At 37.7% G+C, this 24823-nt stretch overlaps 1 protein-coding gene across 3 annotated transcripts in view; it reads right to left on the bottom strand.

The window, feature by feature from the left end:
* Nucleotides 1–24823, bottom strand: part of TOX (thymocyte selection associated high mobility group box) — a 224964-nt gene that overhangs the window by 85348 nt on the left and 114793 nt on the right. For all 3 annotated transcript variants that reach the window (XM_005479326.4, XM_014264592.3, XM_014264586.3), the window contains exon 3: nt 9494–9736. In XM_005479326.4, coding sequence (XP_005479383.2) covers nt 9494–9736 — 243 coding nt within the window. The remainder of the gene's footprint in view (nt 1–9493; nt 9737–24823) is intronic.

Here is a 24823-nt window from a genome sequence, read left to right on the forward strand (position 1 = left end):
GCTCCCATATAAGAAAAGGGAGCATCATGAAATTAATTAAAATGAGATTCCACACTTGAGTATTAAGGCATGTCTTAGAAACTAAAGCTTAGTTACTGAGTTAATCTCTGAAATTCTTTATGTGTGAATGAAAGTAATCTTAAAATGTATTAGAAGGATGTTGCATCTCCAAATAAAAAAACATTGCATTCTCAACGGGGGCCTGATCCTGTAAATACACCACAAGCAGGCCATTTTTGGTTAAGGGACTATAATATCTAGTTTAAAAGTTTTTTTTCAGTTTAGTTCATTTTTGTGAGGATGAAATTAAGGTAGCTATAACCCACTATCGTTACTGTCTGGAAGCAGAATTTGAAAGATGTGATAGGAACTTGTTTAATCTTGTTTCATTTTGTTACCCATTAGGTATGCCATGTCACACTTTAGCAACTAGGCTACTTCCTTCGTGAACCCAATTAGCAAAAGTACACATTATCAAAGTTACTTTCAGGCACTGTAACCTCCCTTATAACTCAGGAATTTGGTAAAAATGTTGTATAATGCAGCCATGTGCAGCACATTAATTAAATCCGTTGAATCTAGTTCAATAATTTGGCTCTAGTTTCAGTCTCTGTTTGGCAACAACATGGATCCTCAATCTGGGGAGAAAGGGGATGTTGCAGATGCTACATCCTGTCTGCTACACTCCCATTCCAGCAGAGGGCTTCAGTGATTAACAGTGAGGTACATAATTACAGACATATAGATGTTCATGTATATGTATAGTGTATAGTGTATCCAGGTACAGATGTGTATGTGTGCAAGTACTCTGAGCACTGCAGTCCAGCTCGGGGTCAGGGCAGGCACACAGAGTGCCCATCATGACCTATAACATCTCCTTCCACATTTTTATGTCCCTGCATGTTGGTTGAAAGAGGAATTTTGGATACATCCTGATAATATGTAAGATAAAGTGAAATTTCTTTGTTCACTTTAGATGAAAAGCATTCATTGTGGGGATTCTGTAGCTGAAAGATATGCACAAGCACACCTTAGAGGTGTTCCTCACTCCATAATGCTTCTTGCTGCCACTCTATACCTTAAGTCCTTTTTTCTGACTGCATCCATCCATGATATGCACAGAAAATGAATTAAGGAAATTCATTTTCATATCTTTAGTGTACAAATACAGAGGCATCAGCATGAACAATGTGCCAAAAGTGCAGTTCAAAGGTGTATGAGTGAGGCTACAAAGATCCTGGGTCACATGCTTGTGCCTGAAGTGCAGCATTACAGGAGTAGTGGAGTTTAAAGATTTTACACACTGCCCACAGGCAATCACAATGGCATTTACATAGAACAGGCTTTGTACAAATGAAGAGGAGGTGGAAGGGGGAACAGAGGGGCAAACATCCATCTAAAATGAATCTTTATGTTATTAAAAGGACTAGGGAAGAGTAGACATCTTTACACTTTTAGCATTTCTTAATTGCCTTGTGAAAGAAGAGATAAAAATAACAAATTAGTTATTTTTCACTTCTGATTTTTTCTTCAAATCTCAAAACACAGCCATGTAGAATATTTTTCTTCCATTCCTCATGTAAAAAGTCACTGGTAAACTCAAACAATGATACTTAAAACTCTGTAAAAATCACAAAAACAGATAAAAACCCCTGAGATTATTAATTGGAACATTTAAATTCCTTCAACTTGGAAAGTCAAGAATGGGCTTTTCCCCTCAAAATGAAGCAAAAAATTTGCTAAACATCTATGACTCTACAGATAAGATTTAAGGAGAAGAATTCACACTCCAGCAGGTGACACAGCTGAATTTCCAGCATGCACGTGGCATCCTGAGTTAAGACAGAACATTCTGTAGTGAGGCTGCTTTTGTCCACACACCTTTCTAGTACTGAACAAAACAGGATGAGATGGTGAATGCAGCTCAAAACCATGAGGGATGTGCAGTCTTCTCAGCTGCTTTTGAGTTTCAAAGAATGCAAATTCTTGCATTTAAATGTTGAAACAGGTGGAAATAGAGGCTACTCCACCTGATGCACAAAGCCCTCCCTTTCATCTGCGCTGTGGGCTTCTCCTTCCTTTTTGTCTTCATAGAAGCATGTTCACAGTTTTTGAGAAAGACATTTCACTTCTTTTCCATACCAGGACTCAAGATCACTAACTTTTTTTTTGCTAAAGTGTGAGTCTTCAGAAACATTTCATTATCATGCTGTTCTCGACAACTACATGCAATGTTAAAAGCAGCAGATTAAAGTCAACAATCTCTGCAGCTGAAGCCCCTGATTTTCTGACATTTTCTGAGTTATGTTTCCTCTATTTGCATACTCTATTATCTGTTTTGTTTGACACTTGCAGCTATGATGTTGCTTATGCATTAATCACTCCTGTGAGTACTTCACATGTGAGGTGTTGTATAATCTACCACCCACAACTGAAGTCTTTCTCTCTGCACCACATTCATCTAGTCTTAGCCTGTCTCTATCTGGTTAAAGTCCAAGTAAAAAATTAATACAACTAAACTTATTTTTCTTACTTTTTATATGTAGCAAATAGATTCCTATCAGACAATGGGTAACCACTGTGAAAAAGGCCACCAAAGTATTTTCTATAGAAGGGTGTTTTCAGAAATAAGATACATGACACCTTGTTATTTCTTCTCTAAATTATACCCAAGTTGTTTTCTGACTTGAGTTTGTGAAATATGTGAGCCCCATGGATTCTCAAAAACCACACTCAAATAAGCAGGATGCTGTGTTTCCCAACTGACAGTAAATCAACAGCTTCATTTTCAATTTTAAAAATGAGACCTGGAATTATTCTAAAAAGAGTCCAGGTCATTGGTGTACAAATATTTTCCTACAGTTTGTGCAAATATTTACTTGATCTATCTTTAAGGCAAGCCCTTAGTACTTAGGGCTTATGCTCTCAGCATAACTGAGAGCATAACTTTACCAGATACTGCTGAAGGGTCAGAAAAAAATGCTCCACAAATACTTTCACAGGAATTCTTGTCCTAGCTGACCTGAAGAAGGTGGGGTCCATCAGTGGCCTGCATCCACAGAGTGCTCTCTTTTACTCTGCTGATGTTCTCCTGGCAGGCAAAAGCTGCAGAGGTGCTGCCAGCTGAGGCGGGACCAGCAATGTTGCCCCTTCTGTGAATGCATGGACCGATGTTTTTGCTGAGAAGGCCCCAGGGACAAGGTGACCCATGGGAAGGTTCTGGTCATGCTGCTCCACTGTGGGGTCTGTAAGTCCAGTTGCAAATAGAGGACATCATTTTTGAGAGTTATCCCATTTGAATTCAATCCTGAGGCACAGAGAATCAGCCACCTTCCACAGTACTCTATAGCTAAATGGCATATCTCTATCACTGCTAAAAATGCATGCTTTGTTTCACTCTGATTTTATACAGCTGTAATTTCTGACATCAAAAGTTTCTTGTAGCACAGTAAAGAGCCTTGTAGTAGCAGATATGCAATATTCAGGTATTTATGAAACCTTGATAGAATAACATCTTAATCAGCTCCTGTACATATCCTTTCTGTTGTCTGATGACAAAAGAGTAGAGCAGACATCAGAAGAAAGGAAAGATAAAAATTATGTCTCAGAGTCCTTGATGGAATAAGTAGTCATAATTCTAGTAGGGACAATAAGGTTATGCTGATGGACATGAGCTGATCAGGGTGTTTGACAAAACATACATTAACTATTGTAACCTTTTTCCATGCAAGGCTTATTTCAGTAAAGGAAAAAAAACCCTGCTCAGAAAACATGGTGTTGTTTTTTTGTCATTTTGTTGTTGTTGTTGTTGTGGTTTTTTTTTTTGCCTCTTTTTCTTAGGGAAAAGAAGAATACAAAGTTGCTTAATAAGAAAAAAAAAAAAAAACAAGCAACTTTAACACAAGATGTTCCATGACCTTAGCTTTATGATTTGGTGGTTCTGATGGCAATAACTCACTGCAATAAAATTTGGGGTAGCAGCGGGTCTGTGTAGCATAACAGTAAATTTTGATGTAAACTGAAGACCAGAAACTGGTAATGAGGCACAAATGGGAAGTATTCACCAGAGACAAAATGAATCTGCTACCACTGGCATGCAATACAAGCTAGAAAAAAGTATCCAAACATGATTCAAATCTCAACACTTAGGTTAGGAGACACAAATCTCTCTCTTTTTTTTTTTTTTTTTTTTTTTGTTATGAAAGTCATTCATCTTGTTTATCAGAAATAATGAATTTCTGTTTGACTCAGTAGTTTCCACTGACACTTAAAGGTGGAAGAAAAAAGAATCAGCTGTATAGGTCAGCCTCAAGATGAGTCATGAACACTGAATTTAAACTAACGTGTATGAAACCAGTAAAACAAAATCTCTTAAATGCATCCCAGATACAACAACAGTTTCCTTTATTGCATTTATTAGCAACTGTACTGTGAATAAGAAATACTAACTTCATTCTACCTGAGATTAAAAATGGCAAAAAAAAAAATAGCTGTCTGCTTTCTTCCTTGTTACACAATGCCACATTTTGTTTAAGATATTAATCTCTCATGGGTTGCATATCTAAAAATATAATTCATGAAAAAGTATAATGTAATTGCTCGGGCTTTGATGAATTGGGGCATAATGTTAAATAATTATTCATTGCCTTTATTCTTCTGTCTAAGTGTGAAAAAAAGCAGCTTTTTATTGTTTCTTTTTTTTTTTTTATATAAGGACATGGGCCTCTGTGACATGCATTTTATTTTAAACTAATGCTTCTATTATTCCACATTTGAATAATTATAGCTGACATCATCTACTCTTCCGTGACCTAGAAGATCTTTAGCTCTAGCACACTGTTACATATTTTATGCATTACATGAAATAAAACACCTCAAGATTTCAAAAATATTTATTTTAAAAACAGCATTGAAATTGTCTGTAATCACATTTTCTGCTCTGCTTTGAAAGCAGCATTATTCAATATGCCAGTGGTCTTTTCCATAAGAGCAACATATTAGAAATTCATGCTGCTTTAATATATCTGAATTCCTTGATGTACTGCACTCCCTATAGACCTAAAGAAACATTTTTGCTTCAGTTTCATATGTCCTGCACATTACCTACTGATGTGGTGGTTGTCAAAACAGTTGTACAGTAGCCTTTGAATTCAAAGTGTGTCTTGACTGAATACTAAAAATGACAATAAACCTAAGTATATACATTATGCTGGCTTTTGTTGCCAGCACAAGTAGAGCATTTGGGAAATCAAACCCCTGATTTTATTGTCTTTTAACATATTTTTCACTTTAAACTTAAAACCCAGAAAATTGAAGCATTTCAAGAAATTTAAATCTTCTATTTATTTCTTGTAAATTTTCTGTGGTATACCATCATGAGCAACATGTTCAAAAAGATCAGCACAAGATTACAAATGAAAGCATTCCAAAAATAGGTTGGGTTTTTTTTCCAACTATGTAAAAACAGCACTGCAGTTTTTAACTCTGGTTTCTTGCGGAAAAACCAACTATCTATAGGATACACTTATGAAGCTAGAAGGTCTATAATTTTATTGATACATAGAAAAACCCATTTTATAGAACACATCCAATACATCCAAATTCTCACACAACATGCATTTTTTGCAAATGTTAGAAGGGTAATTCTTGTGGCCCTTGAAAATATCCTTTGGGATATTTCAGGAAAACTCACATCAACAGAAAAAAGCTGGCAGGTCAAGCCCCAGCTGGGATCTAACCAAACCCACAGAGTCTTCAACTGGTAGGAAACCAGGAAGGGATCCCTATTCCATTATATAGAAGCAAACATGTTAACAGGACCATAAGTACATTTTCATTAAAAAACACTTCTATCTATATCAAATTGCATCTAATTAAGAAGCAGGAATAGAAGTCATATCCATTTTGAAGGAGGATTTTAAGAGCTCCCATGATGGGGCTGGACTATGGGTTAATACCACCCTGACTCACATTCTGCACAAATTGTGTAGATTTCTGAAGCCCTGATATCCAGACATAATGAGAGCCGAAAGAAATCTGTATGTGACAGCATGATAGAAATTAATGTGCACGTGTATATTCTGTATGTCAACTAAGAATACATAAATATACAAACATAGAAGTAAATATGAGAACTGACAGCAGAATAATGAGAAGGAAAAATTTTAGTGGTTTTGTTGTCTGATTTCTTTTTTTTAAATAGTTGGCACACAGTATGAAAGTCCAATCAATCAAAAAAACTTCAAAGAAGATTAATTCCAAATTTAAGACACTGTCAATGGCTATGAGAAATTTTCATCTCCCAGCACTGCAAAATTTTTTTAGAAAGAATTCCCACAGTGTAAGATTCTGTAAGAAGCCAATCCTTAGTATGAATTCACTGAGCTGGTAGTGGGCTCTTATTGTGTGTATTTAAGCACTTCTGCAGAGGAGAATTCTTAGAGAGATTGGGGTAAATCCTGCCATCCTTACTGAAAGGGATTTTATCTGCAGCTTGGGGGGAGTATGAAACAGAGACTTCTGATGGGGGGAGATTTGAAGGGGTCTTAGGAAGGGTACATCCTCAATTTTCAATCTGTCCAAAATCACAGAAATCCTCATGTGAAAACACCTGGTAGTTGAGATGGAAGAAAAACACTATACTTGGTGTATGAACTATTTTCTAACTGTTTCTGAGCTCACTGATATGCCTTTCTCACATTTGGCTAGCATTAAGTAATGTTTTGTCTATAAGAACACAAACTGAAAAACTCACTAGTTCTAATACAGATAAAATAGAAGGTATTATTGCTAAAATACCAACATAGGTTAAAAACTAGCTAAAAAGAAGGATGCTTAAGTAAAATAAAACAACCAATTTCTATTAGAGGCACATTGCAATGCAGCTGAATTTGTCCCAATGTAAGTAAAATTTGCTGAAGATGTGAAATTAATTAGGGACAGAAAACAGCCAACAGATTTGCTTCTAAGAATATTTTTTCTAAAAATACCCATTAGTGCCCTGAAAAATAAAGTGAGACACATGTTTTCCAAGTACACTAAACAGTACTTGATATAACAGAAATTATATGGAACCAAGGGTTTAGATAGATTGGAGAAACTTATAAATTATGTTCTATATGAGGCAATATAGGAGTGATTTACACAAGAACTTGCTAAATGGATCAGAGTTTGATGAGATAGTAAAAAGGAAACCTGGAGATGAGTCATACCACAAGAAAACAGTCATATTGAAAAAAAAAGTTAAATGTTCTGGATTATAAAAATTCAAAACTAAGTAAAGAATGTTAACTCTACAAAATCCCCTGTTTTTCTTCATCAGTGCAAAGCCAAAAGAACAATGGGGTCATTCTATTAACTGAAGAAGTCACTGAATTCACTGAAGAGTTAAATTACTTCCCTCAAGTTAATTTCTCTCAAGTTATCAAATTCAAATCAGAGGAGCAATACTGCCAAACAGCATTTGAACTGTATGAAATGGAGGTGTTATCATTGTGCCAGTTGTACTAATATGGGCTGTAGCTTCACACGCTGTACAGACAAGCCAGCTCGAGTTCAAACTATTGCTAGGTAAGAGGTGTTCTTCTGCAAAAAGGGCACGCAAGTTAGGGTAATAGCTGACTTAGCACATGACACTCCAAGGATCATGCTTTATTTATTGAACAAATCCTCAGAAATTATTGTCAAAATTCAGCACATATTTTCTTGACATCTGATTTTTCATCTTTTCTGATCTTCACTAAGTTCCAACGGCAAAATTGCCCAGCTTTATTATACAACATTTTTGTATTTTCCCTCAATGCGATTACTCACTGCGATGATCTACAGACTCTCAAGGCCCTTTGTTCAGAGCTTGTTGCAAAAGGTTAATGTGAAACATCACAGCTTAAAAGAATGCATAGTTCTGAGCCATAACCATGGCTCAAAAGAGCTGGTTATAAGAAATACTGCCTGTCTTGACTAGAGTGTCAATCATTTCTCTTACTTTTCCAAGTCCTTTCATAGCTCTGATTCTCAGAACCCCACACAAGATTTCACTCAAGCTCTTTAATGCATGCCATCAGCTTTGCAGACAAGCAAGGAAAAGATAGGCTCTTTCCATAGAGCATATTTCTATTTCTCTATATAAATCTGCCTCTCTTCCACTCCTCCCATTATTGAACATAACCCTGGGGTCAGATTCTGACCTCAAATACGAAGTGTGCAACATCCTAGTAAATCAATAACTGTGCAACATATAAGAAGCCAATACTTGCGCCCCTCTGCTCTTTTGGACATCCTCAGAGGGAATGCTGAGCTCCTCAAAATCAAGGTAGCTTTCTTTTAATTAAGTTGCACTGAAGCAATGTGACAAAGCAGATTTTTGTTGTAAAACAAGTCTTTTCCAGCCACCATGGCCCCTGGGTCTGAGCCCCTGAGGGGCTGATGAGAGCTGAACCTGGATTCCTGACTACCCAAACATCCACATGTTGTGTCAGCTCTCAGGTTCCCAGGACTGATTCATGTTTTTCAGATAATGTGGTGGGGATCTAGCAAGCTGGAAAGCCTAAACAGCCTCAGTCCCTAAGTGCAGAACTTTTGGTAAGAAGCCCAGACCCTTTATCTCTAGGAACAATAGGTTCTTATCTTTGGCTGTTGGGATCTGCAGCTCCTGGGCAGCCCATTTAGCCCACCTAGTGCTTGAAGTGCTGTGGGATACACACAATGTCAGGCTCCATCCTCTTTCATGGGATTTTTAACTCTTTGGGTTAGAACTGTACATCAATGTGAAATAATCTTGTCTGGAGCTTCTATGCAAGAAGTATACTAATGAATTGTAGAGCCCGCTTGAAAATGTAACGTGTACAGTAGCTCTGCAGTTGTTGCAAGCAATTTAACATTCAAATAAGTGATTTATAATATCAGGCTTCACAAGATTATGACCATAATGACTATCTGACAGACTTTATAAGCAAGTTGTCCAGTCATTTCAATTGGATTCTGGCTGGCTAAGGACTGGGAACTGTAAAAAGGCTGTAAAATTTGGCCTAGAATCAGAAATAACATTTGCTGTTTTCCAAACGTGCGGTAAACAAGAAAGGAGATATTAAATTTTTGTACATCTCTCAGCACATGCAAATGAGAATGGAAAGAGCCTCATCAGACAAATACAGAGCAACAGCCATCTGGATCCAAACCCTGCTCCAGCAGAAGTCAGAGCCTTGAGCCTCTTTCTGTCATTATTTACATCCCTGTATAGGATAACCTTCTGCCCAAGGTGGTGGAAGGTAACACTCTGGCTTTGAGGAACTCTGCTGAAAATTCCCCTTTACCTCTGCCAGGCAGAAGATTTGACACAGGGAATGCAATGTAACATCCAGAGTTAGGCCAGGGCACTCCAAAATTTGAGTGGGGCAGGTGTTGGCTCCCTTGAAGGATTTCAAGCAGATCTGTATTTCCATGATTTTGCACTTGAAACAGAACAGAACAGAATGGGAAGACTAAAAGTGCTTACCACAGAGAGGGAATTGGAAAGCAGCGTCCCGTCTTGGCCAAGCATGTTGGAAACTGTAATTTCAGGTAGATCCATGTTTTGAGGGTGGAAGGGAAGGAGGCCATTGTGGTTCATGGGATGACACAGAGAGTGGTACCCAGACTCTATCTCATTCAAGTGCACCAGGGAGTGGTCAGGCAATGATGGAGGAGTTATAGGAGGTATGTTAAAATCTTCACTTTCGAGACTTGGGCCAGGAAAAGACTGGAAAAAAAGAAACAAACCAACAAACAGCAATTGCTATGAATATCATATGAGCACTGATCAATAATAAAATAAAAAAAGAGCCAAACTCACATGCTTCTAAACACGATCTACAATTTAATAAAGAATATTTTCAAGATCTATATATTATACAAGTGAAGTCTCACCATTATGTATGGAGGAAAAAATGCCTCTAAGGCATAAGAATCTATGATACTTTTCCCTTAGAAATATTTTTTAAAAGAAGGTGAACTCAAATAGATTTCAAGGGTCCTATTAAAATTTTCTGAGAGTGTTCATCTAGCTGAATACCTTTTTCATGGGAATTGGGGAAAAGGGAATGCAATTTTAAAAATTAATATTGGCACAAAATGGTTCATTTTACTTCCTGCTACTCAGACCAAGAAGTACATACTGAAGAAAGATACCACTTTTATATATATGGGAGTGCCATGCATTTACTCAGCTAGAAAGAAAAAGAAACAGTACATACTCAGTATGAGTACGCTTTGTATTTATAAAAATGCATTTGAAGTTTTTTAAAACATCATTTGTTTTTCTTTCTTAATCTATAACCTGAGTTATACATACATTTTGTCAGTTATCTGAATTAGTAACTCCACCAAACAACTGTTAGTCTTTTGTTGCCTGCTGCCATTAAGTCATCCAATTCAATCTGATCCAAGGAAAAGCCACAGGCAAAGTCAGAGTAATGCACCAAGGTGGATAATTGCTATTTTTTATCTACAGGTTTTGTACAGCAGGTAGGCTCATTTGTGGGATAGTGTGGGTACGTGCATATTTCTAAAAAGGAAAAGGTGAGCATAATAAAGGGTTAAAGAGATCAGCTGCAATGGCTCAGCCTGAAAGCCTGCTCTGCTTTTCTGAGAACAGCCAACTCCTTTGCAAAGTGATCAGTCTTTGCACATCCCATGCCCACAGTCAGGAGATTTATAGCACAGTGACTACTCCCACCCTTCCTGCCCCTCTTCAGCACAGCAGTCCTGCTCTGAGTGCTGCTTTTGTTAATTCTGGAAATGCAAGGATTCAAAATACATTCTGCTCCTGAAAAGTATTCCCAGAAAGGATGAGTATGAGGGCACAATTTCAAAGAGCAGCTATTGGAAGAAAATGTTTTCCCCAATATGAGTTTCCAAATGGAGGATAATACAATGTATGAATTCATGCAGAAGGACAAGGGGAGAATCAATGGTCAATTATAAACAAAGGGATTTTTCATTAGTCATCATAGTAATAATGTCCTCCTGATGCCTGAGGTTACTCTCCTCTGTACAAGCATGTATATATAAACTTCAATCAGACCAAAACCAAACTGTATTAAATGTCTTCAGTGTGCTGGTGAATACAGATAAACCTCCTCTAATGCACATTGCCATGGTTTTGGTTGCTTTGTTTTTTTCCCAAAAAGGTTTTAATCTCTTTACCAAATATCTTGGTATAAAATAGAACAGGAAGTCTAGATTGGAAAGGCCAAAGTAAAATCCCCAAAAATGAAAACAACAGTACAGGGTTTGACAGTGATATCATCACTGTTATGTGTGAGGACTTTGACTCTATCCTTGTATTCCAGCTGTGTCTCACCCTAAGCACAGGAGTTTGTTCTCCCTCTGCCTCTGCTTTCTTCTTAATGGCAAGCTGATGCAAGTCTACTGACCTCTGTAAGTTGTATTTGCCTCCACTTTTACAAGCCATGATGCAGCCATTTCTCCAAGGGGAAATACAGTAAAATAGACCCTCACTAAATGGAGAGAAGGCTTAAACATGGTAAAGAGAACACATTTACTCAATAGCAATGTATAAATTTTGCAAAACCAAATAAAAGTATTAGGGACAATGCATACACTAGCTAGTTCCTAATTACTATTATATAAAATCCATCATGAAGGAGAAGGTGTCTAAAGTGAGTTTAAGATCAAATACCACAATAACTAAACAGCAAAGAAGAGAAATGAAGGAAGGAATAACATCCATAATGCTCTCCTGGACCAGTGCTATCCCTGCAGGTACACTTAGATTTGGAAACCCTAATCCTGGTGAGCTTGGATCCATGTAGCCTACAGCTTCCAGGAGGGATTCATTAGCTGTGAAAAGATGACATTTCTGTTCAACAGTGTCTTTTCTAATGTCCCAAAAGACTTAAGGCCTCAAAAGAGTTTTCTCTCCCCTGATTTTACAGGTAGAAAGTATTAACATCTATTTTCTCCCTCTTGCGCTGTCCTGTGAGACTTAAGTTTGCTACTAAAAGCAAATATTCCTAAATCAAATATTGACAGGATATTGGAGGCACTTAGCATATCTGCTTATTTTTACACCTCATTTGCATGTCACATATGGATGGACCAGGCTTTACTTTTGATTCTTGTGTTCCAAATGTGTCTTTAACCAGTAATACTTCAAAAATTGAATCAATTAACTGCCAGTAGGACACTAATTTTGCTTATCAAGAAGGAAGTATAAAGCACTAGCAGCTCCACAATCCAAGGTGTGTCATGTACAGGTATATAATAATGTTATATATATTATATGGGTTAAGAATTTTAAATAAATTCTTGATCTCTGATTAATTACCAAAAAAAATCACACAATGGTTGCTGCTTGTGAACCATTTAAGAGTGTATTTGATCCCTACATCACCTACAATATCACTGTTCACTACACTTAAAAGTAGGATTAGAATAGCAAAAGCTGTAATGACACACCAAATAACATATAATTCAAATTACAGTATCTCCTATGTTTCTCTATTTTAATTTTTTTTCTTAAGACAAGCTATAGTACTATTTCAGTAAAGCTAGGCAGAATTGAAGTTATATGCTAATGCTATGGACAGAAATTCAAAAGCATTTGCAGAGCACCCTATTCACCTTACATTTTCAGCCAATTTGATATTTCCATGCTCAGTATTGTGTGCATGTAATGCATATAGACATAACTTCCTCAGGGAAGTTACTCCAACAGTGATTTGCAGGTATTCATTTGTCTCGTCCAGGAGCTTGGTTCAGATGCTTGTAATGACTTAGTACACTGGCATATGAACCCCAAAATTCCTAGATATATCTGCAGCAAACCCAACCTATCCCAGGAGCAAGGCTGTTGCAACTATGCCTGGAGGAAAGGCACGAGGAATGGGACATGTGCTTGTCCTGTGAATAGCAGCTACAAGCTTCAAACACCCACTCCTACTTTCCTGCCACCTCTCTCCTTTGCCTTTGAAAAACCTATTTTAGTAACCATCTGGGGTCCCCTTGAAGCAACTGATCCACTGCTGGCAATGGGCTCTCCTGGAATGTTGTATTGTCACCTTCTTCTGTAAAGAGAAATTTTAGGGAAATTTACCAAAAAGGCAGTCTCAAGCTTAACCCTGCAGCAAGAACTCCCACTCCCAAACCAGCTATCATCCTGCCCCAGCCTCTGGGCTTCCTTAGAGCACCATTTCTTCCAACACAAGCTGTTTATCTGAAATTTCTAATTAAAGCAGTTATCTAGCATCCAGAGCATCAGGGAAGGCTGTACTCCCTGTACCCAACCACAAGTCATAAGTATAGCTCCTATGTATTCATAATAAAGTGTGGCCTGTAGTTTCACTTCTGCTAGGTTTTTCTTAGGGATGGGGAAGGTTAGGGTCTTTCCCTTCCACTCCAAGGCTTTTTCCTTCATAGCTGATTTTCCTATCAGCAGGATTTGCTCTATTCAGAGAGACATGGAATAGCTCCTTTTTATTCTACCAGTCACATAAACCTCAGCAAGCTCACCTTTTCACTTTTGAATAACAGAAAAAAAACAAACCCAAAACTCCCAAACAAACAAGCAAACAAAAGTAGCAGAAATTCTTTATTTTCTTTACCACTTTTCCATTTACCACTTACCAAAGTTCCATAGGAACTTTGCCAGTGGCTTCACTTTCATGACTATAGTAGAGAAAGAGGTGTTAATCAGCTCTTCAGTTTAGGGGAGTTTCCTAGGCCTTTATTGCATTCCAGAGAGAAAACCCTCTGCAAATCAACACCATTAAACCAATTGCACAGCACTGAACAGACACAGGCTTAAATTTTTCTTTATTTAAAAGAGCATTTTCATTACACTTGTGTTATTATAAACAGATTTCAGTCTAGTTCAGATGGAATCTACACAGTGGGAACCTCAGAACTGATTATCCTTACATTTGAGCTATCTTCTAATAGTGTTATGGACGATTTTTGAATTAAGAATGTCTTCCCAAATTTAGAGGACTATATTTTATGTTTCTGGCTAAATATTTGTGACATTTCTGCTTGAAATTATGTGAACTCCATAAAACAGATGATTGATATGCCCACTCTGAGATGAGGAGCCTTATCTATATGCTACCTTGGCATATCATTTTATGAGAAAAGCTTGCCAGAATAAAAATGATATGAACACTGAAACCTGACTCACTGTCCAACACAAAACCAAGCTTTTGTTTCTGAAAAAGACCCTACTGGTCCTGTTAAATTTACTTTTTAAGCCAATTAGCCTGGTCAAATCCAGCAATAAGCTATGGAAGGAGGGGAAAAACTGGGACACTGAGAGGAAGTGTATGTCAGGAATCAGTTCTTTACTTTGGCAACACATAACTCAAATTATGGCTATGCATCCAGCTGTGCTGATAACACAAATACAAAAAAAAATCTAGTATTTACTTTTGAGGTTAGTCATTAGGAAAAAAAGGGAAATGCTGGCAGGAGATACAAATACAGCCCCTTTCCTTAAGTACTCTACAGTGAAAACTGCATATTGGCCAGCAAAACTGACTTATGTTTCAAAGTAATTTCAATAGAACTTTAAGAAATGATCAAAGAAGGCAAGTCAAAGGAGGAGGCTCAAACAGACTGACCACAGGAAGCAGCAAGCTTTCAAACATCCAGTGTAAATCCTTCTGGAAAGAGCAGTAATGTTCATATATGACAGCCCAGAAGACAACATTCCCTAAGCAAGTCTGCTCAGTGGTTGCATCAGTCATCATGCATTTACTCAACAGAATCTCATATTAGCAACAGTTCCTTAAAAATTGGGAATTTGCCTATAGATATTTAATTTAAATGATATGAATGGTTCTGCCAACTATGTAGAGCGTGTCTTAATTTTTCATTTGCACCAAGGCTTCTGCGTCTGAACTGTGGAAAGATGCCAGTTTTTAAAAGATACATGCTTCAGGCTGTCTCCTCTTCTATTATTGAACATGTTGTTACATAACTGAAATACTTATGAGAGTAATGTAAAAACAATGAGCTCATTAGAAGGGGAAAAACAGCCACATACCTTATACAAATTTGAAAGTTAGGATAATATATTTGACAGTGGATACTTCCAGGAGTTTTAATAGGATCAACCTTATCTCTAATTTCTAAATGGAAGACCTTCAGAAGCAAGTGTTTTTTAGCTGCTTTTGTCTCTGCATGAACAAGGCTTGATAGCTTGAGACTATAATGCATTACTGTGGAAACCTTCGGTCTGTTACATAAATCATCTTAACACTCAGCAAGAATTGTCCAACAGTGCCATTGATATGTTCAAGTCAATGATCCTGAAAACAATTTTTTTGTGTTTCTTCATATGGTAGACAACAGCAATAAATCATATTCATTTAAAAACACACAATATACTAATTTATCAAGCCACAGCTATCAAAAATGTATTACAGGGGAAGGTATAACTTTTTTGTATTGTGTTAATCAATTTCTCTAATTTGCATTAGTTAAAGGCCAAAGCCCCAGGCAAAACATTAATTTTCCTGTACCAGATGAATTCTGTTTTCAAGAAAGAGAATGTGCTGACAATTATATTATTAATTTTAAACAATCATAATTTTCAAGGTGTACAGAACTATGTTAAACAACAAACTGTTTTTAAGATTTCAATCTTGAGTCTTTTCATTAATTACACTAATTGTATGCCTCTAGTGTAGCAGTTTGTTGGGAAATATGTTTTCAATGGAGGCTTTAAATTGAAACACAGTTTAAAGATGACAGTAAGTAGGAGCACAACTATTATAAGAGGCTAAAGGATCTGGGGCCTGCAAACACCAATACCATTATTGGTGCAGTTAAACTTCCCTTCAGACAAGAATACGGCTGCACACTTTTTGCTATTTAGAACTTTTGAATAAAATTTAAAGAAAAGAACAAGTCTTTTATGAACTACTGACCAACTGACCAAAGCAGTTCTTCAAGAACACACAAGAGCTTTAGGCACAAATGGAGCATCCTTAGTCCCCAAAGTGGAGTCTTGTTCCTCTAACCTGTGACAATCTTTCCCCTTCCTTAGCATGTCCCCAGTGGCCCCATGTCCCCAGTGACCAAGTGCGGTCATTGCCCAACACCCTTGTCACTCCTTTCTCCTGAAAAGAAAGGTATTTGCTCTCCCACAATGTCTACTACTACTACAACTACTACACTACTACTACTATCAATATTATTCTTGTTATTATTTTTGTTCTTATTAATTCTATTACTACTATACTTCTACTACTACTACTACTATTACTTCTACTGCATTTTAATGAAAGCTAAAATTTTTAAGGTAACAGTCCTATTTGAAAACTTTGGTCTGTACTATAATACAGGCAGCATCATGTATGGTATAATCTTGAACTCAGAACTACAAGACATACTTCCATAAATCAGTTACTACATGCTCTAAATATTCTTTGTCAACTAGAGATAAAAAGCATATTGGATATAAAGACTTTTTAGAGATCCTCTCCGCAAAACATACCTAAATTATGCTCAGTACAAAGCTCTGGGTAATAAAACTAGCAATATACATATTTAATAAGCAGAATTGAACTGAAAAAAAAAAATAGAAGTCACATCTTCAGAAATTGTGCTGCCTGAAAATAAAGATGATAGACCACATTTAACCTGTCAGAAGCCTCATTAGCATCATAGCATAGACTCTAAACCAGCAATCAAGACAGTGTGCTCTTCACATGTTTACATTTTTAAATGCTCTTAAAATAGCAGTAGTACAGATTTACATTTAAGTATATTTGTTTAGGGGGCATATATTCTGTCTAAATTTCCATATCCCTTCTGACATAGACACCAAAAGATGAAACAATATTATACTCAGGGCACACAATGATGAAGGACAAAGGATTTTTTTACTTTTTGTTCGTGATTTTTTCTTCTTCTTTCTCTTTTCTTTCCTTAGAAAAGCTCAGAAACAATGGATTGCTTCTCACTATTCAAAAGGAGAGTGGGTCCTACCTGTGCTACACTTCTCCTGAATGACTGATGAAATAGCCAGAAAAAAATCTGATTTAATGTACAATGTCACCACTTGAGAAAAGGAGGATCAAAACAGTGGCATGGCTATTCTTTGCAATTATGATGTAACTTTTGTTTAGTCCTGCGCCAATCACAAGAAAAGCTGAAAGCTGAGGCAGATCAAAGCTCCCAATTCCTACCAGTGGTCCCCCTGGCTTTCACACCTGGATTTTGAACCCAGCACTTTACAGTAAAAAGGCAAAGGAAGTGCTCGGTATACAAACTAGTACAGATCATTTAAGCAAGTAAAAGTGGCAGGATCTGGCCCTCTCTTAATAAAGTGTCATGTAAGCTTGGGACTGCTGGGACCCCAGTAATAAGTTCAATCCTACTGATGCCATACAAACTATCAGCAGCATAGTACCTATTAAGACATTTTTATAAACTGAAAGAAATATGCAAGCTATTACAAGATATAATTCTGAAAAACAGACTTCTATGTAAGAAGCCAATTTAAGAGGAAAACAACATAAACAATAGTAACTTGCGTGCTCAAGTGAAGCATCTTTTTAATTTTGAGTAATGAAGATGTCAAGCCAAATGCTAGAGTAGTTTAACTTAATTAGGTGGCCTATTTTTCCAGGCAGCCTTTCATTTCCCATTGAAAACTCAGCTTGTATGCGAGGCAACAAGAGCAATTTTGTCTGTAATGAATACCTCTGGGACTCCACGGAGTGATCATTTGAATGTTACATTGAAGACTGGTTTGAGTAACTAGTTAGGGCTTGTTGAGATGCCACATTTTGTAAAACTAACTAGATTAATCAAAGACTGGCATCTTATCGGTTTATTCAGTCAGGGGTCAGCAGGTCAAACTGACTCCACTGTGGCAGCCTTTGCCAAAAGGGACAGTATAATAGTAATTGGTCTAATTTGTAGTTCAAATTCACGTAATTCTTCCAGACGTTTTATGGACCGAAAAAGGTTCATTTTATGTGAAGCTCAGATGAAAAATACTGCCTTTAACATTTCCCATGGTTACATCCCATAATTCATCCACGCTGTTGACCTGTAGCGTTTCCTGGAAAGGAAACTACATAACTAAAATATATGATGTCTGTAATCTGTTTTCACATGCTAAAAAAGTTGTACTTGAAGGAGCAGAGGGAAACATTTTGAAGGATATTTTATACTGGCTGCTCATTAAACAGAAAGTTGTCTCATGTCATGCACAGCAAAAGACAGTGCTTTTTCTCTTGTGATTTGTGAAAAAATACCTCTGGCTTTTGGACAGAGAATTCATCATTTGATGATTGATTTTCTGTTTACCTTTTTCATGGTAAAATAATAGCTTTTGTTGTTTTTACTTTATTGATTTATTGTGGGCCTATCACTGAAGTTGCTGTCATCCTGATGCCGCAGCTAAGACAAGATGCAATGTTTACTTCAGTTCCCTCTCATGTGCAACTCTTAAGAAGAATACTTTTAATTGATGCACAGAATCACTGTACATTCAACAGGGCCAAATTCACAATTTTAGCATTACTCTAGAAGTATCTGACATTTACTTCTAAATCCTAAAATTCTGTAGCTATGCAATTACCCTCCAAACGTGTTTCATTAAAAAGTTTTCTGCCCACATGGCTGCAAAGAAAATATAAGTGCAAATTTTACAGCCAGAAGACAAATAGAATGCTGAAAAATTTGTTATACTTGCTGAGGTTTCTGATATGATCTCAATTTTACGCTAACGATTTTTGAAGGCTGGAGAGGGACACTTTTGTTTACACAACTGTAATTATGGGGGTGTTTGCTTAGGATCCTTAGGGACTAGATTTTGCCCTCTTTAGTGTTTTTATAGCATGTGCTATAGAATAGGCATTAAATGAAAGATGCATTAAGTTAAGGCATGCTTAAGTAACTCATTTTTCAGGGATAAGTAGGTTGCATACATTTCTTCTTCTGGTCAGAGTACAAGTTCCACACCTACTGAACACAACTGACTAAAATTAATTTCAGTAAAAAAGGGTAAAGGTATTTCACCTGAGTTACATCTTTAAAGTGAAATTTGTTAAAGCTCTTAAATTGCAGCCAATAGGCCCTAATTCTGACTTATATTTTTACAAAAGTTGAGGCATTTGATTACGAAAAAAAAATATCCTTAAATATATACACAGTACATGTTCATACACTTTGCATTAAAGCTAAAGACATTCATACATAATACAACACATCCCTGTGGAGAAGGGTTTGGGGACACTGAGGGATGACAAGTTGGACATAAGCTGGCAATGTGCTTGCAGCCCAGAAAGCCAACCTTGTTCTGGGTTGCATCAAAAGCAGCATGGCCAGCAGGATGAGGGAAGGGATTCTGCCTACTCTGCTTTTGGGAGATGCCACCTGGAGTTCTGCATCCAGCTTTGGGGTCTGCAGCACAGGAAAACATGAACTTGTCAGTTTGAGTCTGGAGAAGATCACAGAGGTCCAAGGGCTGAAGCACTTCTCCTATGATGAAAGGCTGAGCTGGGGTTGCTCAGCCTGCAGGACATTCTAAGGAGACCTGATAACACCTTTCAGTACATAATGGGGCTTATAATAAAGATGGAGAAAGACCTTATACCAAACCCTGTAGTGTCAGGACAAACAGCAATGGTTTTAAACAGGGAAGACAGATTTAGACTGGACACAGTAAAAAAATTCTTTACTGTGAGGGTGATGCCACACTGTAAGAGATTGCACAGAGAATTTGTGTGTGCCCCATCACTGGAAGTTTTCAAGGTCATGTTGGATGAGGCTTGGAGAAATCTGATTTAGCGAAAATGCAACTGCTCATGGCAGAGAACTGGACTAAATGATCTTCAAAGATGCCTTCCAATTCAAACCATTCTATGATTCTAAATGTGTATATCTATAAATACATAGCCTTGTTAATGCAACTGTTGGTGTATTTTTAACAGGAACTCTGTTCTTTCTAGACCGTGCCTGATGTTAAGATAATATTAAAAAACTATGTTTTACTCAAAAGTGAAAGGCAGGGTGAAATTATATCTACCTGTAGCTGCTCATTCAGGATCTGAAAGGCCTGCCTGGTATTTTTCTTTCCCTGAGGCCATTTTAAGCTATGTCCTTTTTTTGTTTTAATGTGACATTTAGAGATCACTTCAGAGAAATGGAGGACCAAGAAGTAGACTCTCTTCTGTTGATAACCTATTTTTGAAATGAAAAGATGATGGATCAGGAAGAGGGAGGTGGAATATGGTCCAAAACAGCCCTAGACTGCAGCCAGCCAGCGGGCTGCCCAGGTAGCATTGCCTTTTCACTCTCAAATAATGAGCTTTTCCAAAGCTAAAGCTTCCCAACTTTTGGGCAGGATTGTGCTAGACTTCAGGACAGGGTAGTGTGTACCCATGGAACTACATTGGACCATGAAAGGATTCTCCATGTGAGAATGCTGCTTTTTCTGAATCCTTTTCAAGGCAGCCAACTCCTGCCCTGCTCTGCTGATGGAGACTGTTGCAGGCAACAAGACTGAAGAGCTGTGTCTTCTGGCAGTACTCTGGAATTCTAGCCTACCTACAGGGAAGGACCAACACAGAGCAAGAGAGGGAAGCAATTAGGTAGCATTTATCCATCCCTACTTCACATGAGCCATAGTTATGTCATGAATAATCTAAGAAATTATTGTATAAAATTGTAAAAAATACAAGAGGACTACGTGTAGGACCCTGTGCATAAGGCAATATTAATATGAAAAATCTCTTTTTTGGATGTCAATCCATCCTATTTCACCCTGTAGATGTATAGGACAAAACAGTTTTGATACCCATGATGCCCCCTCTATCAAAGAGCATGCAGATATATTTTAGATAGATCTCCCTGGTATAGCTCTGGGAAGCAGGAAAATACCACCTCTGAGCAATCAGTATTCCTTCCTCTGCCTCAGATCTTTTCTTCCCAGTAGGACAATAGGGGTACTGCCCCAAATCATCACTCCAGGCCTGTGCTCATCCCTTCCCTTTGGACCTTGCAGGGAATTTGGCAGCTGCACTCATTAACCTTAACATTTATCAGGCCTCACGAAGGCTACAAATGTGTTAAAGCTTTGTACAACAGAGTCCTGGATTACATTCCATATTGTGACTAGGAAGAAATGTAAAATAAGCAATATAATTTTATACTGTGCTCTTTGGGGCCCACAAATTACAGGAGGATGAATAACATAAAGAGTAATTCATGTCCAAGGTTTCAATTATAGGTATGGGGAGAAAACAATAATTGGTGGGAACCTCAAATGCAGATCAGTTGGCATAGTTTTATTTCAAAATGATAAATTCTTTCAGATCCAAGTGCAATTAGTAGTGAAAATGTCACAGTTTTACTGTGTATGTTTGTTAATATGGCTGGCATAACTAATTTAGGAGATGCCTTCAGTGTAAAGTCCTGTATCACATATATTGTAACCAAAAATGCAGTACTTACACATATATATAAAATGTACACAGAGACAACATTGCCAAACAGCCTTTTGGGATGCTTTAAAAGAATATCATTAATTTTTACTGTATACTTACTCTTCTGGCTCAGTTCCAGCACTGGCTTTCTGTTAAAATCATTTCAAGTATAGAATTATGCTATTTGCTTGCAGCAACATCACAGGAACAGTAGTGAGCCATATGTTGCTACTTAGCAACTTGGTCTGTAAGTCCCAAAGCATGTACTGATTTGAAAATTGAACAGAAATGATAATTATTGTTGAGGGATGCTGTGAGGCAACTTGTCTTGGATTACCAAACTATGCAGATGTTTGATGTTATACAGCAAAAGGAACAAAACTATATTTTTTCCTGTCTAATGCTTGAGCTTTTATTTATGTGAGCCTAAGGGGGATAAATTGATTAAAACCTGTAAAATAATATCAGGTGATGTTTTTCTGGATAGGAACACTTTGGAGCAAACAGAAGAACTGAGATGCTTGTCAGCATGTATCTGGACCCCAGCAGGTCTGCCCCTATGGTCACCTAATCCTGAGGACAGGCAAGTGGAAACCCCTTGGTCCTTGGTGCTACATACCATGACACAGTCTGCCAGCCCACTTCCCAAATAAGTTATGTCAGACTCTGAAATAAAAAAATGATGCTCATGTCTGACGCAGCACGACCAGAGCTTCAATAAAAGTTTCTGATCGGACTATGTATGTCCTTACATGTGAGATTCCTATTTTAGTTAGCAGATGTGAATGCATCAAGAAAAGCAGAGTAATTTACTCACTTCTCATTCTGACAGGATTCAACCCCTATCTCTGATCTTGTGAGGGAACAGCCAAGTTATTAAGAGTGGGAAAGAGCCTGCATTCCTCACACTGAGGTCATGCAATGGCAAGACTCATGAGCACAGGTGCAAAATAGACATAGGACAAAATTATGATTAGAGCAACTATGCTGTCATCTGAGAGAGAACATTTCCTCCTCTCTTTTTATGGCATTATGTGTTTTACATCCAGTAACAGTGACAGGAAAATGAACAAACAGTCCTAAAACTATGGTCAGAAAATGTAATTGCATCCTTTACTGTTCCTCTCCCTAGCCCTGTAAGTTACACAGTCTTTCGTGCTTTGTTTTCAGAGCAGGAAATACTGTATTTTTTCCAGTTTTAACCACCAGATGGATTTAAAATGGTAGTCAGCTCACCAGTTTTGGCTGACCACCAAATGCTTATGCCCAAGAAAGGAACACACCCCATTACAGTCAGTGAAGACCTCACAGACACTGCCAATGAAGAGTTGTTTTGCTCCTTTGAGGAACGACTAACAGCTGTCTATGTCAGGAACAGGTTTGGGAAGGTTCCTCTCACAGTCGTAGGTTCTTGATGAAACATGAAGAGAGAGAGAGAGACAGGTTTCCATCACACCCCATATTCCTGTTCTCAGAGAAGTTGTTTTGTCTCTCTTTTTATTTTTTTTTTTCAAATACTGTTATTATTACAGGCTTTCACATATGCTCCAGCCCACACAGAGCTGGAACACCTCTTCTGTGAAGGCAAGAAGGCAGGCTAAAAATGCTGGGGTTGTTCAGCTTGGAAAAGAGAAGGCTCCAGGGAGATCTTAGAGAGCTTTCCAGTACCTAAAGGGAGCCAACAAGAAAACTGGAGAGGAACTTTTCACCACGGCCTGCAGTGATATGTCAGGGAGGAATGGCCTTAAACTGCAGGAGGATAGGTTTAGATTAGACATTAGAAAGAAGCTCTTTGCTACAAGGGGGGTGAGGCACTGGCACACATTGCCCAGAGAGGTTGTGGAGTTCCCATATTTGGAAGTTTTCAAGGCAAGGCTGAGTGGGGCTCTGAGTAACCAGGACTAGCGGAAGGTTCCCTGCCCATGACCTGGTGGAAGGAACTGGATGATCTTTAAGGTCCATTCCAACCCAGCCCATTCTGTGATTCTGTATATTCACTTAAAACCACTGCCACAGTGTAAGCACCAGGAGAAAATCCCAGAAAGGGAAAGGAGGTTGTGACAGCCCAAGGCTGACAGCTACTCTCAACCAGGCACAGAAGGCTGTTTGACTGGTGCATGCTTGGTAACAACTTAAAACACTCTGCCTGGCAATTGAGCTGCTTCTTGCCACATGGGTTCCCCCCAGCAAAAGACAGAGGTTGCCTTCAGGTTTTGAACTCCACCTGGGAGCCAGACATCCCAGAGTTCAGTTTTGCCATGGTCAGATTTTAAGCCTGTAAGCCTTTTCTTGATTCCAGCCCTCAGTAAGAATTCAGAGTTTTCTGATATCTTTGAATTTGGAAATGTCACGTTTGATAGATTTTTTTTTCCTTGAAGACAAAGTAATTTGCATTTAAAATACCTAGGCCTGGCTCTTTAAAGGTACCTTAAGAACCTTACTTTCACTTCAACCAGTGAGTGTTAGATACATAAATATCTCTGAGAATCTGGGCCTTGTTAGCACATGTAGAAACCACATAAAAGATTAAAACTTATACTCTTAATTTTTCAATATGCCATTTAAATTATTTAAACTACATGCATACACAGTACAAAAATATCAACAGAAGAAAAAATAATTCTGATGTATAATGTGGACTTGCAATTCTTTATTCAAAACTATTTAAGACAGACATAATGATTCTCTGAAAGGTAGCAGCTGCCTGATAACAGCAATCATTCACAGAGTTTGTATTTCTACTCTTTCAAACAAATTCAATTAGCCCTTGCACTTCAAAACCCTTAAGGCAAGAATGAGATGATACTAGGCTGCTTTAATCTAATAGTAATACTAAAACTTGTCAGTACAGTTTTTGGATTAATGGTTAGAGAAAAATTAATAATATAATTTTTCATTTTTTAATCAAACAGTTCTATTCTAAACTACCTCTGGATCTTGGAGGGTTCTTAGCTGAATAAGTTCAATCATGCACAACTCCTAAATGCAAAGTACTATTGGTCTCTAAAGGTATTTCAGAATGACTTCAACAGAAAGCTGAGAAGCAACATGGTGGCACACTTTAAAGATGGTCTTTTTGATTGAACCATGTACTCATCTCACACAACCTCCTGCTTCTCTGCCACCCAGGAACCTGTGTACCTGAAGAGCACCACTTCATGAAAACCTTTAGTTTTGAATGCACACTTTCCAAATCTGTTGATTCCTAAGTTCCATCCAGATTATCTGAACATAATTACTATTCATTCAAACTTCCCACCTAATGAGAGTTTTGCATGTAAGCCTCCTGGTTTTGTCAGACCAGACACCACTGGCCTGAAATATGGCATGACACAGACCACAAGTCTGGTTATTCAGGGCAATTTCTGACACAATCTAACTGATCT

The sequence above is a fragment of the Zonotrichia albicollis genome, chromosome 1, assembly GCF_047830755.1.
Source record: "Zonotrichia albicollis isolate bZonAlb1 chromosome 1, bZonAlb1.hap1, whole genome shotgun sequence".
NCBI lineage: Eukaryota > Metazoa > Chordata > Aves > Passeriformes > Passerellidae > Zonotrichia > Zonotrichia albicollis.